The sequence below is a fragment of the Brachypodium distachyon genome, chromosome 3 (assembly GCF_000005505.3).
Source record: "Brachypodium distachyon strain Bd21 chromosome 3, Brachypodium_distachyon_v3.0, whole genome shotgun sequence".
Classification (NCBI taxonomy): domain Eukaryota; kingdom Viridiplantae; phylum Streptophyta; class Magnoliopsida; order Poales; family Poaceae; genus Brachypodium; species Brachypodium distachyon.
In genome coordinates, this window is record NC_016133.3 from 36,126,406 (window position 1) to 36,150,932 (window position 24,527).

Genomic DNA, 24,527 nt, shown 5'->3' on the forward strand with positions numbered 1-24,527 from the left:
TGGTGTGGGTTCGAGTGCGCGCTCGCGATAGCGGCGACGCCATCGCGCCGCATCCTCACGGCGCCGGCGCACGCGGCCGTGCCCCTGCCCCGCCTCTCGGTGCCGACCAACGCCGCGTCTGGGTTCCTAAGAACCGGAACCCTTCTCCCGTCAGCAGCGTCGACCGGGACGTTCCTCCCCTCTGCAGCGGCGACAGCGACCGCGACCCTTCTCACGTCGGCCGCGTCAACTGCAACACTCCTCCGACTCCGAGAAGCAACGCTACCCCCGTCGAGCAGGCCGAGCCGGTGGCTGATGAAGTAGATGCCGAAGATGGCGAGGCGGAGCCGGTGGCTGAGCAAGGAGAAGCCGAAGATGGCGCGGCCCAGCCGATGGCTGAGCAAGGAGAAGCCGAAGAGCCGGTTCAAGACGATCGTGCTGCTGAGATTCAGAGTGCCAATGTCAGGCTACAGGAACTGTACTTGCTTATGGAGCATCTGCACGACCGGGTTCGCACCCACGCCGCCGACGCACGACACATGCAAATCCGAGCCAACGCTTCAGCAGATTCTGTTGATAGCTCCTTCCTCGCAAGGACCAGGGACATCGTCGCCAGAGCAATTGCAAAGTATGATTACTGTTCGGGCGTTGCCGGCGACCTACGACATGAGATACGTGGGCTCCTCGGAGTACCACTGCCGCTGCCTCAGATTCTGGAGACTCACCCGGAGGCCCTCTTGCCGTCGTGCTTACTTCGACGGAGTCGCCGTAAGTGATGGATCTGCCAGCTTCTATGATGTTTCGTAGTTCATGTGATTCAAATCATTGTTCAGCTTATGCGTAGTTTCGTATATGTAGCTCCGTATGACTGTACAGCTTGAATTCAGATTCAAGAACAGTTATGGGAATTTCCCATCTGATTTGGTCCTAGGATGGATCTGGAAAAGTAAATTGTTCCTAAACTCAAAGTATCTGCCTGGCTTAATAAATCCAATTCCTCCTCCTGTTGGCTTTGTCCCTCTGCCTTCATGGAGGACTGATCATCTGTTGTTGACTGCTCAAATCTGATTATCTGTTTTTTGGTACAGTAAGTGGGCACAAGACGTAGGCTGCCCTTTGAATAAAGCAAACCAACATCGAAATCAGGAATTAAGGAGTTAAATGCTCTATCTATCATTAAGAACCACAAGCAACCTGTTAAATGTAACAGATTAGATTTCTAACACATTCAGAGGTATTACTTGGCCCCTAGCATGCTCATTTGGCACTCTATGAGTATTTCTTAGAAGCACAAGGTCTTTCCCTGGCTAGCCTTTCAAAATTGCCTTAACACGCGGAGTAATATGATCAAGAAGCAGTGGAAGGATATTGATCATGGCTACTGTGATCTCTGCACAGCTCACTATCTTTGGTCAGGTTTGAGATTAATCAATCAGGCCACTCGAGCATCTTTGTCCATTAACTTTCTTGAAGAAATGAGTGCACAAAACAGCAATTGGTATATCTATTCTTCAGCTTGCGCCACTCAACTATGGCATGCCCTGAACGCAAGAGTTTTCCATAATGACAACCTTCCTATTCACATTATTAAGTGAAGAAACTCTGCGTCTCGAGTGTTAGAACTAGTAAGGAAGCACTCAAGCTCTGCCTTCTTCAGTGGGAGGACAAACTTTTCTGATAGATCACTGTACTGAACTTTAGTTTTCTTTCTTATTTGTTTTGACCCTTTTTTAAGGCCTTTCTGTACTTCAGATATTGTGTCTTCTTGGAATATATAAGGTAGACAATTATCAAAACAAAAACTCCGGAAACAACATCAAAATACTGCGAACCATAAAACGTAAGCAACATCTCTGGTTTTTCTATTTCCTCTAATTTGAAATTAATCCACAACATCGAAATGCGGAGATATTTCAGTAAAAAAGCTGAAGGATCACAGGACTGTAACCCTTGATATATCATGGCAGCAAAAGTACTAAACTGCTTACGTTTGTCAACACTTAAAGCCAAAAGAGGGGCCTACAGTTCAGTTCAGACATATGGATAACTTAATAAATGGGAAGAATCTAAAATTCAGTTAAATTATTCTTAATCATATCCGACATGAATTTCAGAAAGTTAGATACTGAAAGTGAGCATCCAAAATAACTGTGTGAACACCAACACATTTCTTTTTCTTTTTTAATAAGAAGGCAGAGAGTTTTATATCTTATATATTCAAGACAGGCCGATGGTGAGGAACACAAATGGAAATGTTTTTATCTAAAAAAAACAAATGGAAATATATATACAAGGAAGATACAAAATCAAGTTCGGGTTCTTTGCTTATTCAAAAGGATGATTATTCATAAATAAATCAAAAAAACAATAGCATGATAATCAAATCCCTTTCCTTTGCCTTTTCTTTTTTCATCATGTGCAATCCAAACAAATACTGTTGGGAAATATGTGTATCGCTTATGGTAGTTATATCTCATAATCTGATAGGTACATTACAGGTTTCAGCAACTGTTGGGAAATCTGCATTTGTCACTTATCAGTGCCACGCTAAGTATGCACTTACCGTTCTAGACTCACCCTTCTATGTTAGCGATGTACATGACAGAAATTGGAAATATTGGGGGTTTTGAGTCCCAGCAGCATGGCACAACCAATAAAATGTTGCGGGTCAAGACTTTGGCAGCTGCATAGGCTCACGACGAGTTCCAAGGTGGCCCAGCACGGCCGTGGCGCCGGTCGACCTCTCGCTGAGCCGCGGCCGTCAGGTACGTACATGCGGTCCTCAGCTTCGTGACACGGCGCGCATGGCGTCCGTCAGGCCAAACAACTCGCATGGTTCGTCATTCGTGTCGGAGCAGGTCATGATGCTCGGTGCAAGTGCAGTCGGACACGAACGACAACCGGGCGCGCGGTGAAAGCGGAGGTAAATACACTGGCAGTCCAACTAGTTGAGAGGTGGAAGCATTTTAGTCCAAATTTTTGAAAATTTGGGTGTACTAGTCCCAAAAGTTGATTTGCGGATTCATTAGTGCGCACGGCCAATAAGAAGGCGACACGTGGGCAGTTTAGTCGCGATTACAATCTTGCTGAAAACCCCCTGGACTGTATTGAAATTAAAGGCTCAATTCATACCGGTTCGTCCTTATTTCGTCTGTCCTTCGTCCCCCGCAGCCGCTCTGCTCTCTGTAGCCCCCCCCCCCCCCGTCTCTAACCCTAGAATCTCCCCGGCGACCACCGTCTAGGACAAATCGGCAGGGCGGCTTCCACATATTCGGAGAGGACGAATCTTGGGATGGAGCGCGTTAGAGGCGGCAGGTTGGGAATGGCGATGTGCGACAGTGACGGAGGTGCGGGAGTCGCCGGCGACAGCAAGCTGTGGAGTGCGGAGGGCCGCGACGGCTGGGCAAAGATAACTAGCGAGGCATACTGGGACCCAAGAGCATGCTGCAAGGTAATTTCTCAATTTTTGGTTCGATTTCATGAATCCCCATGTTTTCTTCGGTTCAATATGGTTTCAAATTTGAATCCCCCTTTTCAGGAGAATGTTAAGGTGCATAATGCTGAAAATAATGAAACGTCGATTGTGAACAACAATGTCAGGCTTTACATGAACATGGTTGCTGCTTTGGAGGGAGAAAATCTGTTGCTGATACAGACTGTTAAGGATCTGGAAATTGAGATGAAGAATTTGAAGCTAGAGAAGAAGATGATGGAGAGGAGGCATAGGGTAGAGATTAGAGTTAGGGATAGAAAAGAACTAGTCATTGTGATGGGAGTTGCAATCTATGTTCTTGGGTATGCATTAGCATCTTTGTTTAGCAGTGTGAAATGTACTTAAGTTGATGTTTCAAATCTTTGACAGTATGTAGTTTAGTTTGAATGATGTTTGAAATGAAGCAGTATCAGTTAATAGCTATGTTTGAATGATGTTTGAAATGAAGCAGTATTAGTTAAGTTTGAATGATGTTTGAAATGAAGCAGTATTAGTTAATAAACTTCATCCATCCACTTAATCATCCAACACTTAAACCTAGAATCCATCAGTAACCCAAGTGCTCCCTTACATCATGTATCCATCAGGATACCAAAATAGACACCAAAGTAACAGCAACATCAAACTGAATTAGAGCTAGTAGGAAGGAAAAAAACATCATTTTCATCCATCTACATGTCATGAGTTGGAGCATTCTGTGTAACTGGTATCTCTTCTTCAGCTGCAGGTGCATTCAGATCTGGAATGTATTGTTCTCCTTGACCTTGTTGCTCATCATTCCCAAATAGCAAATAGTGAAGTGAACCAGGTCCAGTGTTGTATCTTCTTTTTGCCCTGGTTCTAGCTTCAGCCCTAGCAGTTGCAGTTTCAGAAGAACTTACTATTCTCTTCCTTGATACATTACCTCTTCGTTGGCCTCCACCAGCCGTTGAACTTGCTCTTCCTCTCCTTGCTGCTGTATTTCCTCTTCCTTGGCCTCCACCAGCACTTGCTTGAGCAGTTGATGTGTTTGCATTTCCTATCCCATGTCCAGCATCAACATTGCTTGGTACACCTCTTCCCTGTCCAGCTGTTGCATTAGCTCTTCCCCTGCTTCCCCTGCCTCTCACAGTAAAGCTAGCAGCAGTTGCATAAAGTACAAAGGCATTGGCACTCCAATCAGCGAACTTGTCAAGCTTTTTCTGTATTTTAGGACAAATTGTCCCTGGCCATTTCTCCACTTCTTTCCTTTTGGTTTGAATTCTTTTCACCATTTTATAGAATATGGTTTCTAACATGGACAATATTGGCATCTCCCTTGCCTCTAAGATGTAACTGGAATGAAATTGTAAACAAATATGAGATAAGCTGTATCAGTTATGATATGATAAGCAGTACTATTGATTACCTGTTAAACACTTCAGAATGGTTGTTAAGCAAAATATCACACTTTGGGAAATCTTTGAAGAATGCCTTAATCCATGTGCTTGGTGCAAGCTGTTCAACCCAGTGATAAGCTTCCTCATCATGATCATTCATTCTATCTAAATTTGCCCTCCACTTTAGGACATTGGGTGACCTAGCTATGGCCCATAGACCATTTTTTAGTAGTTCACCTCTATGGCCTGCTCTCTAAAAATTCTGGTAGAGATGCCTCACACAATGCCTATGCTCTGCATCTGGCCAAACTGACTGAACTGCATTTATGAGTCCCTGGAATCAAGTTAAGTTCAGTCATAATTCATTACAAATATTTTTCAATTGAACAGAAATGATTCAAAGAAATAATTCATACCTTTTGTTTATCACTCATCAGAGTAAAAGCTGAAGTGTTTGTTATGTTCAGATCATCCTTAAGAGTAGTGAGAAACCACTCCCAAGAACTTGTGCACTCCACCTCCACCAAACCCATTGCAATTGGAAAAATGCAGTCGTTTGGATCAATACCTACTGCTGTCAACAACTGCCTTTTATACTTGGTCTTGATATGGCAACCATCTAGACATATCAATGGCCTATAGCCTTTCAGGAACCCCCTTTTGATTGCATCATATGACCAATAAAGAGTGGACGAGTGCTCTGTTGAAGGCTTATCTCCAACTCCTTCAACATGATTAGTGGATAACAAGAACTTAGAACCAGGATTTGCCCTCCTCAATTCTTGTCCATAGTCTCATAATAGACTAAACTGAGCATCCTCATCTCCATGTATCTGCTTCAATGCCTCCCTTCTTGCCCTCCCAAGCTTCCACCTATTTGGTACCATTTTGTATTCTCTCTGAACTTTTGCAGCAAAACCCTGTAAATCCAGCTTCTTATTATCTCTGAACTCTTCTATAAACCTGTCTGTAAGGAATCTTGCCGTCAAGGTCTTCACATCCCGTGCTTTCTGACATTTATGCCTTCCATTGTACTGCCTGATGATGAAACCACCACTTCTGTTGTCAATGGTAGCCTTCATGTACCAAGTGCACCCAGGGTTGCATATTGCTTCAAGTCTCCTGGTTTCGTTTCTAAGCTTCTCAAGTCTCACCCTGTTTCTGACACTATATGATACCAATGCTTTCCTTAGCTCTTTGACATCACTGAATACCATGCCTACTTTGAATATTGGAGTGTGCATGTCCACTTTAGCATTAAAAGTTTTGAATTTTCCTTTCAGGTGATCCTCTTCTTCTTTTCTCAGATTCAGGTCATCATCTTCTAAAGCAGCAGCATCTTCTACATCTTCAACCTCTTCTGGCTCATTGTGATCTTGCACTTCCTTGTCCACATTGTCAGCAAATAGATCATCATCTCCATCCATAACATCATAATCACTATCCACAAAATTGGAATCTGTGTCAGAATCTTCATCTACTTGTGCATCATCTTCTACTTCTTCCCCTACTTCATGATCATCTTGCAAATTGAGATGAGGTTCATCAGCTGACTGTTCTTCTTCACTCCTTGCCTTGCTACATTGTGCTGCTGACTTGCTAGCTTCAGCTTCCAAGTTCCTAGGCATCTTCCTTGGGCTAATAACAGGTGGCAAACTTGGTCCTCCACCATCCCAGATGATATCTTCTCTAAATGTCTTCAGAAAGTTTCTATGATCAATGATTAGATATATGTTCTTCTCCTCCTTTGCAGCATTGATCATCTCAACTATGCCTGCATCATCCTCAACGCACTGAAGAGCACCTGCCTGGTTAATTTCCATCCCTGGCCTCAACCAATATACATGAAGGAGCCCATCCATCTCATATCCCAACTGTTTCAAACATTCCTCTATCCATAACAAAGACCAAGTCTCACAGCAACAATTGTCAAAAACATCTACTTGGGGTCCCAAGTAATCTAGGTTGTCTCCAAAACCAACAAAAAGCCCACCATGTTCAATTTTACAAGCAATCATGTCTCCACCAGGCTCTACATTGTGACATTTGAGATAAATTAGCAGTTAACAACTATGAAATTTCAGTCAATTTCAAATAAAAGCTACTTAATTTCAGCAAGCAGGTAGGGTTTCGTAGATGCAACCAAAATTTAAGCATGTGAGCGAAACATTTGATCTCTGAACATCTACTCTTAATCAAAAAAACAGAGACGAACATGTATGAAACATCCGCCAAATTCCCCAAATTATGCCCACTTCAACAAATCGCCTCCGAAGGCGACTAACTGAAAACATATGACCTAAAGTCTCACAGCACAAATACGCCATCACCCGTAACTTCGGTTTTGCGCCCGCATTTGACCCTAACACTTACTCCCAATCCGTTCCTAAAACCCTACTGTAAACCCCAACTAAACCGACGACATCACCCGAAATCAACACAAGACGAAGCGGTCGATCTTACCGTACTCTATCGGCCCCGAGTCCCAGTACCGGAGGTGCGGCTCCGGCTGCATCGTCGCGTCTCGCACCGGAGGAGGAGACGATCGCCCGCGCCGTCGTCGTCGAGGGAGGCGGCAACGAAGAGTCAGGGGAGATGAATCGGTTAGGGCATAAGAGTAAAATGCGCCGGCTGGGGAAGGGGTTATTCGTAAAATTATCACCGCCTACTCGATATGAGGCCACGTGTCCTTTCAGACTAGATTGGACTTTTTTGCTCCCACCTCTCAACTTTTCGTACCAGTCCACCCCAATTTTCAAAATGTTGGACTAAAATGCTCCCACCGCTCAACTAGTTGGACTGCCAGTGTATTTACCTCTTGAGTGTTAGCTCCACTCAATGCATGTCCTATCTCGTTTACGTTGCACATATTGCATACTTCCCCCGTTCCGTAATATAAGGCTAACACAATGTGAATGATGTGTTATAAAAATTATACCACTAGATTCATATCTGAAAGAAGTTTTCACCGGTATAATTTTTATAATGCATGATTCGCATTTTGTTGATCTAATTGGTGGTCAAAACAAAATCTTGAAATGCATGCGTGTTTTATACTAGTATTATGAAACGGAGGAAGTAGGCCACGGGCTTTACCTTAGATACTAGCATCTAGATTATGGAGGAGTTAGTTTATGCACGCAACAACACCAATCAGGCAGCTAACTGAATGAGTTTTGGACTTGTGGCTGTGCTATTGATCACCGTGCTGTACCGTACGTTCCAGTGGCGAACAACGTTGCCATGCTTCTTGTGAGACTCGCCGACGACGAGCAGGGGCCATGTCTATGATGGCCACCCTGGACCTTGTAGCGAGCCTCGCCGATTTTCTAAATGCTGGATTGTCACCGAGTGGAGTAAAATCTGGCACATGTTTCGCTAAATGAGATAAAATATGTCAGAAAATTCACTAAATAGGGTAAGCATAAGGAATTACTGTTACATGGGGGAATCGTTGTCACAAATGTCAAAATAGAGGATAAAAAAATGAAATTCAATCAAAATAATACTTGTGTTCATCAACATCAGTCACACACACATACAAGAGCTGACATCTTTACAAGGCTACTGCCAAAAATGACTGCTATTAATCATCCATAATAATACCTGATTAAACAATATTTAGTTTACCAACATGCTATCCTTAGGGCGCCGACTCCAATGGGTCGACCCATTTTGCCCGGACGCGTACGTTTGTGTCTGTCGATGACAAAATGCACGGCCACGCGGCGATCCATTTCCATGCCTATCTGTTTTGTTGCTTGGCTGGACCCATTCTTCTTCTAAATAATATGGCCGAATTTGCGTTTGTCAGGACAACGGACAGGGAGTGCGCTCGTCCTCCCCTTTGCCTGCCCGTCTGCGACCAAAACAAATCTCCCCCAATCCCCATTACGACTGAGGTGACGATCGTTTGTGTGATCATGTACAACATGATTGTTAAGGATGAGGCATGACGATTCCATCTATGATACAGAGTGAGACTTCCAGGAGGATTTGGTTGAACCCCAGCCTGGACCGGGAACTTTCCAACAGTTTCTCCATGTGCATCATGAAATATGTGATCGGGCAACTCACAACCAACTACAAAATTATTTGGTTGAGGATATGTGGAATCATGCAAGAAACCGGTAGATTTTTATGCATTTTAATGTTTGAACTATATTTGGAACTATCTGTTATTGCGTGAACTATTTGTATTGTGGACTATTTGGAATGATTTGTGTGGTCATTGAATGGTCACAGTTGCAAGAGTAGCGAAAAAAACTACCGTCTATCCTCGGACCAAATGGGTTGTCTCAGTTGGGGGCACCAGCATATCTAAACGGACATCGGGTTCAAATATGTCCGGATTGCCACCCGAACAGACCAAGATGGACACTTTGCTTGTCCAATTTGAGTGGCCGCGTTGGAGCAGCACTTAAATCTTGATGGCCGATGTAGAGTAAGAGAGAGATCAGCATCCGAGATGAGTGATGATCCGAGTGCCGCGGCTTTAAAATTGCACCACTCCTGCATGTGCCTATAACTTGCTGCTGGTTTCTCTATGTTCAGATTCTGATTTGCTTTGCATCCTTACCCACTTGGAAAAGAAAAGTAATGTCCAACGATTTCAAGAAAAAAGAAAAAACATTTATGACTTATCACATCAAATTTAACGTCAGAATTAAAATCGCTAGCTAGTGACCCTTGTTAATTTTGAATTATAAAACCAATCATAATTAAATGATACTCTCTACGATCGATAATTGTCTCAAATTTGTCCAATTTTGGATGTATATATGACTAAAAAACATCTAAATACATGTAATATTTCGATAATTAATATGGATTGGAGGGAGTAGTTGGCCATGTTGTCTCTAAAATTTTCACCGCTTGAACCTTCTCACTCTACATCTTCTGTTTTTCTAGTACGTAGGTCAGGCCACAGATATTTCGTACTAGCAGCAGAATATTACTCCATCCGTTCTTAAATACTTATCGCTATTTTATTGCAAACTTGAACTAAAACAGCGACAAGTATTTAGAAACGGATGGAGTATTACGGAGTAGCAGTATTCAGTAGTATTGTAGCTGTAATAAAACAGCGACAAGTATTTACGAAACGGATGGAGTATTACGGAGCAGGAGTATTCAGTAGTATTATAGCCATTAGTCAAGCAATCAGGCCGGAGTAGACCTCCTACGTAATAACGGTATCTAGTGCCCTGTGACTGGGATTGGTTTCAGCATAGCCAGATTAGAGGCGGGACCGGCTAAATCGTAGTACTTGCACAAACAAACCCAGCTAGGTTGGGCCTGCTGGGCCTAGTGCAGCATCATAGTCAATTAGCCATAGACACCACAAGTAGACTAACTGGAGGGCCCAGGGTAAGTGACGTCTCCTCACCAGACTGACTGGCGGGCCCGCGTGGGCCTGTCAACAGAGAGATGTCATGTGTGGCGGGCGGGCGGGGAGAGCCGAGCAGGACAGCGGACACCGGCAAGCCCACGTGTCGAGCCTGCGACAGCGACTTTCCCGCTCCGGCCAGGGCCCCCGTGCGTGCCGTCGAACCGGGACGCAGCCGATCGTGCCGCGGCGCCCATAGGCTAGTCTGCCGCATGCTGTGCCTGCCGGCTCTCTCTGCCCATGTCTCTGAGGCCATTGTTTTCTTTTTCTTTTTTCATCTTGTTTCTTCAGGCAGGTTTAGGCATCTGATTTCGCAGAAAAGGACACATGCAGAAATTGATCCTGGCGACATAAAACAGACCAGAGAAAATATTTAATTGTTTCTGTGGAAACGGAATGATTTTCTGTTTAAAACGGAGCGCAGAGCGGTGCACTGGAGCGAGAGCGAGGTTGCTGCACGGTGTTAGGTGCGCACGCACCGGATCCCTTGCTTGCTTCCCCTACCCCGCTCCCTGCTGCCGCCGCGCTTCTCTCGGAGCCCTGCCTCCCACCTCACTGACCACACTCCCTGCTTCTTCCGCCAGTTCACACACACAGACACGCACGCTCTCCCCTCCCCCACACCGTTCCACCGTCCACATTCGTTCGCCAGCAGCCAGATCAGAGTAGATCTCCGATGGGGTGTTTCCAGTCCAAGCCGGCGGGGAAGCCGCTGCCGCCCGACGCCGACGCCGCCCTCCCCGCCGACGACCCCGCAGATCCCGGTAATAACCAAACCCGCAACCGCATTGCCGCGCGCGGCTGCTGCTGCTTCGTAAACCCTAGCCAGCCGCACTCGTTGTGTACTGTGTGTATCTGGAACGAATCTAATCTGGTTGCTTTCTCTTGCTTGCTCGGCGGTTTTGCGTTCGGGAAGAGGCGGCGAACGGCGTGGATGGGCCCGCGGGGGTCGCGGAGGGGGACGAGAAGGATGGCGGCGCGGCGGCGGCCAAGCGGGCGGTGCCGGTCTTCAGGGAGTTCGGGCTCGCCGAGCTGCGCGCCGCCACCAAGGGCTTCAGCGCCGACCTCATCGTCTCCGAGAGCGGCGAGAAGGCGCCCAACGTCGTCTACCGGGGCCGACTCGACGGCGGCCGCCTCATTGCCGTCAAGCGCTTCTCCCGCCTCTCCTGGCCCGACCCGCAGCAGTTCCTCGTACGCTTCCTCCCCCTCGCCTCCCCGCACGCCGCTGCAAAGGCGAATGCGAATGCGAATGCGGCGTCTGTTTGTGCGGCTCGCACCCCTTCCGGATCTCGCGCTCACCTGTCTGATTGCTTTATTGCAGGCGGAGGCGGGCGGCGTGGGGAAGGTGCGGCACAAGCGCCTCGTCAACCTCATCGGCTGCTGCGCGGAGGGCGACGAGAGGCTGCTCGTCGCCGAGTACATGCCCAACGACACCTTGTCCAAGCACCTCTTCCACTGTACGTGCCACCGTCCATCCATATCCAGTTCGTTACTTACTTGTTGCTTTCTGACGTACTGGATGATCCGTGGAGGGTGGATCCAAAAAATGAATCTCCTCCGCATTGATTGAAGAGCTTAATGCACCCTCTACAATTACTCCATTTGACTCTTGTTGGCTCTGCAAAACAGATGTGGCTAAATTTGTCAGGACTATGTGGCCGTGTCTCCATTTTCTCTCTTGCTATTTTTGCTTTCTTGTTTGACTGTGGAGTGGCATGCATATTTGCAGGGGATAAGCAGCCATTGCCATGGGAAATGCGGTTGAGGGTTGCACATTACATTGCACAAGCACTCGACCATTGCAATGCAGAGAACCGGAAAATCTATCATGACTTGAATGCTTATAGGGTACTTTTTGATGAGGTAGGCACTATTTTATATTTGTCTTTTGTGCCATAACTGTTCTTTGATGAACATGAAAGTTTGCTCATAACTATTCTTTTTGAAATTTAATTGACATCTGTCACTACTGAGGAAATTCTCACTTGTCATGAATAATCTGTGATTTCTCTCAGGAAGGTGATCCTCGCTTGTCAAGTTTTGGACTAATGAAGAACAGTCGTGACGGGAAAAGTTATAGCACCAACCTGGCTTACACCCCACCAGAGTTTCTACGAACCGGTAAAATATAACCACACGAACCTTGCACACTAGTACTATCTGTATTACATTATACAGTGCAAATGATTATGCGAACTTAATTTAAGCTCATTGTGTTCTTATTGTGTTCACAAAAGTAGTTCATGAACCTCTAATGAATGTCTTTCTGTTATATTATACAGTGCAAATGATCACGTGAAAGTGTTCTTATTGTGTTCAGTGTTCACAAAAGTAGTTCATAAACCTCTAATGAATGTCTTTCTGAAAAAACACCTGTGACTGAGGTTCATGAGTATCATACAATATGTACCATGTGGATCGTGGTAATAAACTGATCACAATATTTTTTTTCTTCACTCCTAAGTACTGACTGCCTCTTACCATATGCTTTTGGACTGCATTGAATAATTTTGTGCTCCACTCTTGTATGACAGGCCGAGTCATCGCTGAGAGTGTGATATATAGTTACGGAACGGTTCTCTTGGATCTGTTGAGTGGGAAACACATTCCTCCTAGTCATGTATGCTTCATTTCCATCTTTACTTTATGGTTATCACTTCCTTCCATCTTGGATAGTATTACTGTGATGTTGTTTAATTATCACGTTTGAAGCCAATACGAGCTTTGAACCATTGACATACATATGTTAAGCACTAGATTTCTGTAATGGGCGACATGAGGGTAGAACCATCTTGTATTGAATATCTTCTATTCAAAACCAAGTGCAGCTCAAAGAACGTAGCAGCATGATAGTGAAGTGCTAGGATGTTGTACTGCCATACCAGTGTTTCTGTGGCAGTAGATTTCTCACTTCATCTGTTTCAAATTCCAGGCGCTTGATTTGATAAGAGGAAAGAATATACTGTTATTGATGGATTCCTCCTTAGAAGGGCAATATGCTAATGAAGATGCTTCAAAATTAGTAGATCTTGCATCAAAATGTTTACAGTTTGAAGCTAGGGACAGACCCAATATAAAGTATCTATTGTCTTCTGTTGGGCCTCTTCAGAAGCAAAAGGAGGTATATAGCTTGAGTCTTCTTCCAGACATTCTTTTATATTATCATTGTTCTGCCGTCTGCGTTACCTACAGTAACATGATTGATTTCTTTTATCAATCTTAATTTAGGTGGCATCACATGTGTTGATGGGCATTACAAAAACCACGTCAGTCTTACCAACTATTCTTTCTCCACTTGGGAAGGCCTGTGCTGGTATGGACCTTACAGCAGTACACGATATATTGCTCAAAACAGGTTACAAAGACGACGAAGGTGCAGAAAATGAGGTAACATACAATTTATGCATCATTCTGCATTTGTGATGCATCTGATGTTAGATCGTCATTTATGTGGTGAACTTTACTTACTCATGATTTGTTTCCACTTGGCATGTTTGTAGTCCTGTCTTGACTTAACTGCGAATTGTTCATGAAGGTCCCATACTTGTTTTTTTTTCTTTCTTGACATATAGTTTCCTGTTCTTTCCGATGCTAGTTTACATATGATTAGCTATGTTGGCATTTCATGATTAAAATAGAGGCTCTGATGGCATTAGCATATACAGTGTGCATTATGTAAGTCTCTAAAACGCCTTCTAATGCGCATGGAGAGAAGTTGACTTGCATTGGCAAATATTTCTTGTCCACAGTTTAAATAGCTAACAGTTTTGCACTGAATATTTCATCAGCGTTCAGTTTAGGAGGTTGTAGTGCACTTTTGCGTATTAGGCTCCTTTTTGCCCATTTAATTTCAAGCGTAGAATATGATATGTGCTATTGCCCTTTCTCTTTTGTATTCCCATTTGCCCATATTCAGAAATTATGAATTCTCATCCATTACTTTGTTAAGAAAAGCTAGTTTTATTTGTTGCATGTTTATGCTGCTGTAACAACTGAAGTTGTCCTTTCAAGAATGGACTCAGCAAGTGCAAGAGATGCTGAACACAAAGAAGTTTGGTGATATTTCATTTAGAGATAAGGATTTCAAGAGTGCAATTGACTACTATACGAAGGTGACACCACTTAAATTCTCTCTGCTTATTTTTAACTAGTTTATCCAGTTTTGCGAATTTAGCAATGTCCATATGCTGTTGCTTCATGATTGTTTGTGCCCCTTCAAGTTACTGGGGAACTTTATTCTATGGAAAAGACTAACATGACTATGAATAGCTTGGTGTCTGTAAACAGTTTGGCCCTTAGCCTGTTCGCTCATGTGCTGCCAGTTAGCAGTCACTGAGAATTCTATGTCCATACTACTGATGTATTATGTTACCAAAGCATTCATTGGATTTGTGATTTGCATTCAGCATTGCAAATCTGTACCTCCTGTCCTGTAACATGACAAGCTAATTTACCATGCTGCAGCTAGTTGGAATGATGTCAGTGCCTTCAGCTACAGTTTTTGCAAGGCGGAGTTTCTCCTACCTGATGAATGGGCAGTCGGAGCTTGCTCTGCGGGACGCAATGCAGGCTCAGGTCTGCATGCCTGAATGGCCTACCGCATTCTACCTCCAAGCCCTTGCTCTCTCAAAGCTAGGCATGGAAACTGACGCGCAGGACATGCTCAACGACGGAGCCACTTTTGAGGCCAAGAAGCAAAACAGCTGGCGTGGTTAGGGAGCAAGCCACAGCTTCCTCCAAACTGTTGTTGCCTTTCAACAGAGGAAGGTACAATGAAGATTGTTCACTGGGACGTCGGATGCGCTGCTAGGAGTGGGATTGAAGTGCACTGTTTTATCGTGCGATCTCCACCCTGAAATGTCGATAACGTTGCTGTTGTGACATGGAAGAAGAGAGCAGAGGGGTAGGAGTTGCGCTTTGTTTTCATCAGCGATTGCGGCATGCTCTTGCTAGTCATTACGCCATGGTGCTCCTTTGGGAGAGAAGATTGTAATTAAGGTGACGCTGTCTTAACGATTCTCCTTTTTCGTTTTTCTTTCCACTGGATGGTTGGATGATTGATAGCGAGGTTAGGAAGGGGGCTCCTTCCTTGTGATTAGCTGGGAAAAAAATAAATTAGACTGAATTCCATTCGATTCAACCATGCATGTTTCCTCATATGATGTTTTCTATCGAATGAACGGTTGTGACTTGCATAAAAAAGAGAGAAGAAATTGCACACTGCGGGTCACTAAACTTGGCACGTGTGTACAGTCTAGTCAATCAAATTCTAAATCGTGCATTTCTCACTCAACTTGGCAAGCTTGCACGGGCGGCCCGAATCCAAATCTCGCTGATGCTAAACTGGCTATGTGGCTGCGGATGTGGACATATGGGGTCGGCTGCAGGTTCTTTTAGCAAAGTTGTAAGAGTGTAATTTGACCTTAAAATAACGATCTAATTACAGTTTAACCCATGGGTCCGCCCTCGCTCGCCTAAATTCCCCACTCGTGAAATCCCTAACCCTAGTTTTGAGCAAATAACTCCAAAGAGTGACTCCCTTGCACTAATCTATGTCTCGTTGATATATGTATCATCTCTAAAATTATACTCCAAAGAGTAGAACTGAAGAGTGTCATGTAAGTTTTTCGTTGGTAAAATCTGCCATGTGCCAAAAATTTAACTCAGAGGGAACATGAACAACATTTCTCTACGGGAGAAAGATTAAAGATACCTCGTGGAAAATAAACTGTCGTTTGTCCTCACTTGCCTAGAGAAAGAACAAAAAGGTCACAGGAAATAAAGTGAATGAAATGTGTGGGTCCGGTGAACACCTGCTTCCTGCAAAGACCGGCTGAATTTTGGAGTCGTAGCAGCAGAAAGTCCTCGTGATAAGATAAAGGTGCTAGGAAAAGAGAAACTCGGTACAAAAGTTTGATTTGTTTGCCGCCGCTCCATCGCCTTGCGTAACTATACGAATTTTGTCATAACGCTCGACGGCAAGCCGCTACACGTTTCTCATTTTCCTGGGCAACGCAAGAACTCATTGGTCCTCGTCTAATACACACTGCTCAGTCTAATCCTAAATTATTGATTCAAATTTGTCTAAACATGAATATATCTATTTTTAAAAAGTCTAGATACATGTAATATTTCAATAACAATTTAGAATCGAAGGGAGTCGTATTTTCTTTACCGTATAATGCGCACTAGTATTGTTAGAGAGTGTGCATGTTTGATTTTTTTGGTCTGAGCAAGCATGCATAACGGTCTTATGTTGAAACTCGACAAGATTTGAGTTTTCTACATTCTCTGAACAAGTTCGTTCGTCTCATGGAGCACAATCTACTCATTAGTTAAGAGAATTGAAGCCACAAGTAAAAGGTCAATTCGACACTTGTGTAGTCAACGTCAATGTTTCCCGAGATAGGCCGTTTGAGACTTCCAAAGTCGACTGTAGAAGCTTCCCACACAAGTTCTGAGTTACGCACCCCATAAATGTCGCAAAATTCATAGATGCACGCTAAGGCGTGTCCGATTACAGAAACATGACAAATTTTACTGCAAGATAAACCCAAGTTTGTGTAAGCACTGACTGTGCACAGTTGCTCCATTAATCCTTCATCTTTCATCCTTTTTATACATCGGACAACATGTGTTTCTCATAAATCTTGGTACGTGTTTATGTTATGACCTTGTTTTCAATTTTTTATAAGACTTGGAGATGCATATTCTCAGTGTGGAATGTCCTTTTCCGTGCTAATTGCGGCACCGTGTAAAAACCTAGAATATGAAAAGGTGTAGAATAAAGAAATTTAAACTTTTTTAGTGCAGAATAAAGACATTGATTGAGGGAAAAGCACTAAGACGGTTAAAATTTGTGGAGTGGCCGCTGCGGTGTGCCGTCCTCTCGTCTTTTAATTTGCTTGAGGAATGACTGTGGCCACTTTTTCATGTATTTCAGCGTAGGTACGTATGTGGTTGTGTCAATTGTCTCGCTCTTGACAAAAACTACAAAACAGAGCCGAGGCCAAACAAAATTACAAAATGAATTCGGTACGAAACTATTTCACAGATCTAATCTTTTTGCTCAGTGCCTGACAGTGGGACGCTATCATACATAGCTCAGCGCCACTCTCCTAGGCGCTATCCAACTGCCAGCGTGGCCAAACGCGTCCAGTCTAGGCCCCACACGTGGTGGTTTAACGCCTAAGGGAAGGGCGCTATGCATCAGAGCATAGCGCATGTTTGTAAGGCACTGTGCCATGTACTGCCCCTGGCTCTTTACACGAAGACAAAGGAGTGCTGGCGATGCTGATTTATGTACTGCATGCCTCGCCTCCCTCCCATGTACTGCATGCAAGCCTTACAAATGCACTGGCCATTTATTGCATCTCATGAATCATGATGGCATACTGCATGCGAAATCTCTAGGTCCAGGTGCAGCAGCAACGGGGGCAGAAGAGGGACACCATGGTTGGCGCGGCGGCCGGAGCATAGAACGTTGAGTGCGCGGCAGCCCGTGCCTCGGATGCGTTTGGTCACGGCGGTTGCGTAGCGGCTGGTGCCTCGGCACGGGCCCACGACTCGGGCATGGCGACCGACGGGACGGAAACGCACTAATTAGCACGGCATGGAACGGCCGGCCGATAGCACGGCAGCATGAGGCCACGGCTTGGACGTGATGGCCAGTGGGACGGAAGAACGCGGCCACGGCGCGCATCGAGCAGACGGCCGACGACATGGTGGCGCGAGGCCACGGCAGCGGTGCAGCAGGGTCGACATGGCGGCATTGTTCAACTTCATGGAGTCAGCTCGCGAATTCATGGAATCAATCGGCAGCCTCGACTCCAACGAAGAATCGAACGAACCAAGTCAACAACATCCTATTGGACTTGCAAGGCAGTGGGATGGAAGGCACGGAGAGCTGCAGCATGCTAGCATGTGCTGGCTGCAATATTTGCGGAGAGAAAGCAGGATTGGAAAGCACACAGTACATGTGTACAACGTAGGAGGCATGCGGTAGACCAGGGGCAGGGCTGCACGGGCAAAGTAATCCAAAAATGTACAGCACCAGCACTCCTTAGTATTTTTTGCAAAATGTTTTTTTTTAATGTTCCTGAACGGAGGGCTTGCATGCAGCACAGGAGAGAGAGGCGAGGCATGCCGTACATCAGGGGCAAAACAGTATAGAAATAAGCATCCTAGCTCTCCTTGGTCTCCATGCAAAAAGTTAAGGGCAGTGCATGGCATAGCGCCTTACACAAAGGCGTTATGCTCTCATGCATGGCGCCCTTCACTTAGGCATTAAACGACCATGTGTGGGGCCTGGGCTGGCCCCGTTTAGCCATGCTGTCAGGTAGATAGCGCCTAAAGGAGTGGCGCTGAGCTATGTATGATAGCGTCCTATTTTCGGGCACTGAGCAAAAGAGTTAGATCGGTGAAATTGTTTCGCGCTGAGTTTATTTTGTGATTTTGTCTCGTCTCGAGGTCTGTTTTGTCATTTTTGCCCTCGCCCTTCTCTTCACGCCCTTTCCAAAGGAGAGTGTCGTCACTTCATTTTTTAATCTTTTTTGCTCGGACACCATGAGTTTTTGCGATGCTAATGATTTCTTATCATCACATATACAACATCCTTTTCAGTTTACAAGAGGTGTGTATTTCTAGATAATCAATACAGTATAACCAACGAACATGTGTTATATGCTAGAAGACGTATACCGTCTAATGATATACTTTTGTACAATACTCAATGATCCAGATATACAAATGTGTCCTGTAAAGTGAATTAGCACAGTGACCCGCACATTTGCGCGTTAAGGTTTTTATATTTTTATATTAGTACATTTACATATTTATTAGTATTTTCCGTGTGACATGTTTTTATATTTTTATATTAGACAGATATGTTATATTTTATCACCATATTTTAATCCATAATAAGTGTTTAAAATTTAGTACTTTCTTCGTCCAACAAAGGATGTCTCAACCTTAACTAAATTTAAATGCATCTATACACTAAGTTATGTCTAGATACATTCAATTTTTGACAAACTTGAGACATCTTTTGTTGGACGGAAAGAGTAGTATAACTTTGTACTAAGTTAGTAAAAATCTGTGATACTTTGTACTAAATTGGCAGAGAAATTGGGTGCGGCAGCAGCTCGTCCTTCCCCTGCGGAGGCAGGAAGGGCTGCGCCCTCTGGGTTGCCCCTACTCGTCGAACGGGTCTTTGCGTGAGCGATTAGGGGATTTGATTCGGAGTTTTTTGTTTGTAAGTGAAACGACGCAGGGGCTTTTCATAAAATGAACAAGTCAACAGGCACACCACGTGTCGCCCTCTCATTGGCTATGACCAAACGTGCACCGGTAAGTCAAGTTATTGTACCACCTGACCCATTTTGTAACTTGTTGACTAAACTGCTCGCGCAATACAAATTTTTGTACCTCCGGTGTTATTACCTCTACATTTTAAGCCGATGTAGGTATACATCGTGGCCTTTCTTCGTCAACATGTGATTTATGCGATACAAACCATAAACAAAACAAGCAATTTTAATGTACAATTGCTTATTATGAGAAAAGTGTGTCCTGGAATCAGATCAGGCCTGCTAGAATATTCATACATGAATATTAATACCGTATGAAAATAAATGGAAACTATTACATCCCGTGAAATGAGGGTGCGACACGTACTTGCTCGTATACACGTACACAAGAGAAGGCGGTGATAAAATAGGCCGTCACTCTGCAGCGACTACGAGACACACACACACCTGCACGTAGGAAATACATATACGGCTATATGCCTCCGTATACACGGTGGCTAAAAATATACGGTCATTTTACGGGAGCAATTAAAAGTTTCTGGAATGCTCTGTTACTTCCTTGCCCTCGAGACGAATCACTGAAACCGTAAAGCCTTGTTGAGATCAGAAGACCACCATGTTCTCGTCCACCGGCGAGAACCACGCCGTCAGGTCGTCGATGCCGTCGCTGGCCTGCCTGCACAGCAGCGGCGCCCCGCCGGCGTTCGGCGGCGCCGGGTTCCAGAGCTCCCCCGCGCCTGAGGAGGGCATGAAGCCCCCTGTGGCGGGGAAGCCGTTGTTGGTGGAGGGGAAGTTGTCCCATCTGAGCTCGTTTTCCGGGATCAATGCGCCGCCGCCGCCGCCAATGTCGCCGAAGATGAAGGGATCGCACTCTCCTGCCGCGCTGGGGAACAACAAGTCGCCGGTGCCGCCGACGAAGAAGGCGGCGTCCTCCTGCTGCGGCGGGAAGCACAGAGGCGCGGGGGCCATGTCGCGCCAGGATTCGGTCCCGCCGCCGCCGCCGATGATGTCCAGACGAGTTGGGCTCGGCGTGAAGGGCGAGGACCCATTGCTCGGCTGCTGGTGGTCGGCGGTGACCAGAGACGAGCTGCTAGCCACTTTGCTCATCCTCGCCCCCTTCCCCGCCACCGCCGGAACCATCGCCTTCGCCGCCGCGTCGCCATTGATGAGGCCGGCCTCGCTCCTCTTGACGACGCGGCAGAGCGCGTAGGCGCCGAGGAAGACGGAGGCGCCGTGGAGGGAGAGGTCCTGGCAGAGGCGGTACTCGTGCATGACCCAGTCGGTGCGCTCGCCGCCGGGGGCCCGGCCCCGGTAGAACACCAGCGTCTTCCTCACCCCGCACACGGCGCCGCCATCGCAGGAGACCTTGCGGTCCTTGCCCGTGGCCTTCCAGTACCCCGTGGTCGTCGCCCGGTTCGTGCGCGACCCGTTCGGGTACTTGCGGTCCCGCGGCACGAAGAAGAACCACTCCAGATCCTTCTTCGGCAAGAAGGACTTCTCTGAAGAAGCAAACAGGAAACTCTGAATGTTAGCATTCTGAATCACATTGATAGCAGCTGTCTTTTTCATCAGCTACTCATTGAATTTTTCACATTGATCTAAACAAGATTTAATTGAAACAAATCGTACTGTAGTAGTGTGGTTTACTGATTTGTCACATAGTAGAAAGCTTTGGCAAAATTAACTGTGCACTGATTACTGTCATTAGCTGTGGAGAATATGCTAAAAGTCTCAGAAGGAATGAAATGATGCCTTTTTAATTTTTGCTGATTTGGAGAACAAGTTTCTTTTCTGGAAAAGGTGTCAAAATGACTCATCTGCAACCGACCTAAGCTAGGGAGAATAAGGCTGGATGATTATTCTTGTCCGAAAGTCCCTTTTCGTGTATGCTAGCTAGCAAGCAAATGTGAATGGCATTTTTCTCTTTCCAAAAAGGTTTACTAATTGAGGCTGACAAATTAATCTCTAATGAATTGTTAGTCAGGGAAAAAGTAAACATCATGCTGTTTGACATTGCTAGAATTCAACTCTTCTACATCAAAGAATATTCCACTAGCTAAATCACAACATGAAAATAGGATATTTACCTGGTAACTCCCATGGCTCGAACTTGTAGAGATCAATGACAGGGATGACCTCGAGCTCGATCTTGAGGTTGTCCACCCTCCTCTTGAGGTAGTACCCGACTAACTCGTCGTCGGTGGGGTGGAACCGGAACCCGGGCGGCAGCGTCATGGTCCCCATTACAAACTTGCTTGAAACTTTTGCAGCCAATTCAAATATCTTCGGCAATCGCAATTCGATCTAACAGTGCTAGTACTGTAACTACCTAACTATAGTGTCAACTGCCAATCACAAATATCTTTGGCAGGACTTAACCAGAAATAAAAGTGGGGAAGTGAAAGAATCAGGTGGAGAGGCCGTATCGATTGAAGATTTGGAAGATCCAGAAGTAGAAGCTCTTGTGGAGCTTCTCGACGTCCAGCGGCGAGGCGGCGATGAACACGGTGTTGCAGCTGCAGGGACCCACGCTCATTATCCTCTGATCACAAGTCTCAGAAGTCAGAACCTAGAACCAGAAGGCCAATGAAACAACTTGAAGCACTCAATGGCTTATGATCAATTTCTAAGGCAAACTGTTGATTGCCAAAGATTAATTGGGAAGACTATGGCGGCTGGAGACGATGAGGAAGAGAAGGGTGCTTGTGTGTTGTGCTTGATTGCCAGAAGATTAATTGGGAAGACTGGTTGGGGTGCTTGGGTGTTGTGCTGGATTGGGGAGGGAGTTGTGTGGAGCTCCTAGGGTGTTTATAAAGAGGGAAAAGGGGGGGAGGTGGTCGTGGGAGGCAAGCAATTCGAAACCCTTGCCTGCGCTTGTCGCGCCCCCAAGCAGCCGCCAAACCGTTCGCACTCTGCTCCTCTTTTTCCTTGGGGGCTAATTAACAAACGTGTCCGTCCTGTGTGCAAAGCATCCTCCTCATGATGATGATGACCATGGTGTACTTCTTCTGATTTCCTGATTCCTGAGTTGCAGGGCAGTCTTGCAGCAGTAGAAAGTGCAATCTTGTTTCATATGAGCTTTTGTTTTGTCTGTGGGCTAATTCCCCATCAGCCGCGTATATGGTTTCAGATAAGTCCCGTGAGTAATTTTGTCTCTACTTTGTTCCTTTTTACAGGTCATGTATGGTATGGTATGCTAATCTTCAGCCGAATTGCACATTTGCAGTTTTACACTAGGCTTGGACGAGGACGAATCCCACATCTCCACCAGACTATATCCTGCAGTAGTTAATTAGCTAGCTAATGACTTTGATTGACATTACATGGTTTCTGAATCGTCATGCATTAATTAAGCATATCAATTCAGTCTGAAAAAATGTTTCTTCTGAAAGAAAAAATATTCTTTCCAAACGACCATCAGTCTTTTTTTCCCCGAAAAGAAACGACCATCAGGCTGGATTTCAATAAAATGGTTCTTCTGTTTTCTTTCAATTTTGCCTCCCACTTATTTTCTGCAGGTTCCCGCGATACTCACCACGAAACAGATGCAGTTCCAGCGACAAAACTTGGTTTGCAGCTCACTATAAATCGCCAAAGAGAGGAGTCATGGGTGACAAGCACTAGCTCCTATCACGATGAAATTGCATATTTGCATGTGAATCCTGGTTGGCAGCCAATCATACAGTATGTTCGAAGAGCATTGTATGTGTATAACAGATACGATGACGCAGTTACAGCCAGATACCATCTCCTTTCGACAGCTTTGGGGCGTATAATCTATATATAAAGCTACTCCAGTCATTTTTCACCATGCCTGAATGTTGAAACTTGTTCTGCCGACAGGCTTGTTCACTGAACATGTACAAAAAGTTATCCCGGGAATGCATCTGCAGAACTATTTCGGACCTTGACTAGCTGCACATATATTTCCAAGCGCATCAATTGATCGACACGTATTTTCTTTTCTTCCTGAAATGTTTAGAGCCTTAGACAGAAAAAGGAACATTCAGTGAGCCTAAACTGTTGCCAAATAGGGAAGAAGAGGCCCTACCCCTGCAGTGACATTAAGCTCTGGAGTGCTACATGCACTAGCTAATTTGTTGTATCACCCTTTTCCTAGCTGAATTGCACTTTAACGCACATTCCTCTGCTTGTCTCTCTCTGAAAACAAGAGCACCTCTGCCTCCACTGGGGGACAAATGTACTTCTCAGACACCAGATCTCCCAAGAACTTGAGTGCTTCAGTCAATAACAGTCGCCATCTTATCACTGCTTTGCCACCCTCAGCAGGGCCGGGGTTGGTGCTCAACTACTTACTTACCACCTCTCCTTGACCAGAATGCAAGTGCTTAACTTCACTTGGAGGTTCAAATATGACTTACTTTTCCAAAAGTGAACACGTCATGGTTAGTATACATGGCAATTGGTTTAAGCACGCTAAACGACAAGCGTTGGCATTTCAGCACTTGTTGTAACTGCTTAAATTATCACTTAATCAGTGGCTCACTTAGTCACTTTTGTCAATGGTCAAGCAAACTTACTAGCATGGGTCAGTGCGGGTCGACCCCGCCCGACCCACTAGCATGCATGCCTAACTGAATTGTGTTGCTGACAGAGGAAATTTAGTAAGCTCTTAGTGTTTAAGTCCTGCTAGCTCACTCTCAGGTGTTCCTAACTACAATGTCTCCACAAATTAAAGACACCTCACTACCTCAGCCACAAAGATACAAATGCTACCTTTAATTGTACTTTGCACCTACATGCATGCATGACAAGCTTTGTATGATTGTATCGTTACTTAATTAGCTTAATATCTTGGACCAGGCCACTGCTACTTGCACTGTCAAGACCCCAGTAATTGGTGGGGTTTTAGGACATAGGATGACGTAACCAAAGCCATTTTCAGATATGAACGCTTAAAGGTGTCTCCCGAAGACCTGAATTGCTTTATGTGTGTGCAGTGGGGTCTAGCTAGCTCTAAACTGCTTGACTTGGCAGGC

The 24,527-nt window shown here is 45.2% G+C and overlaps 2 protein-coding genes across 2 annotated transcripts; one reads left to right on the plus strand and one right to left on the minus strand.

Annotated features, from left to right (window-relative positions):
• Positions 1-10,665: 10,665 nt before the first annotated feature.
• LOC100832569 (serine/threonine-protein kinase BSK2) lies at positions 10,666-15,376 on the plus strand. Its single transcript, XM_003574320.4, has 10 exons — positions 10,666-10,983; positions 11,136-11,410; positions 11,541-11,676; positions 11,949-12,082; positions 12,235-12,340; positions 12,754-12,839; positions 13,152-13,340; positions 13,448-13,606; positions 14,218-14,331; positions 14,684-15,376. The coding sequence occupies exons 1-10, from the start codon at positions 10,896-10,898 to the stop codon at positions 14,933-14,935; spliced, it is 1,539 nt and encodes a 512-aa protein (XP_003574368.1). The 5' UTR covers positions 10,666-10,895; the 3' UTR covers positions 14,936-15,376.
• Positions 15,377-19,802: 4,426 nt separating this feature from the next.
• On the minus strand, positions 19,803-22,306 carry LOC100843368 (NAC domain-containing protein 72). Its single transcript, XM_010236717.3, has 2 exons — positions 21,615-22,306; positions 19,803-21,026 (listed from the first exon to the last, which is right to left on the minus strand). The coding sequence occupies exons 1-2, from the start codon at positions 21,769-21,771 to the stop codon at positions 20,131-20,133; spliced, it is 1,053 nt and encodes a 350-aa protein (XP_010235019.2). The 5' UTR covers positions 21,772-22,306; the 3' UTR covers positions 19,803-20,130.
• Between the last annotated feature and the right edge of the window lie 2,221 nt (positions 22,307-24,527).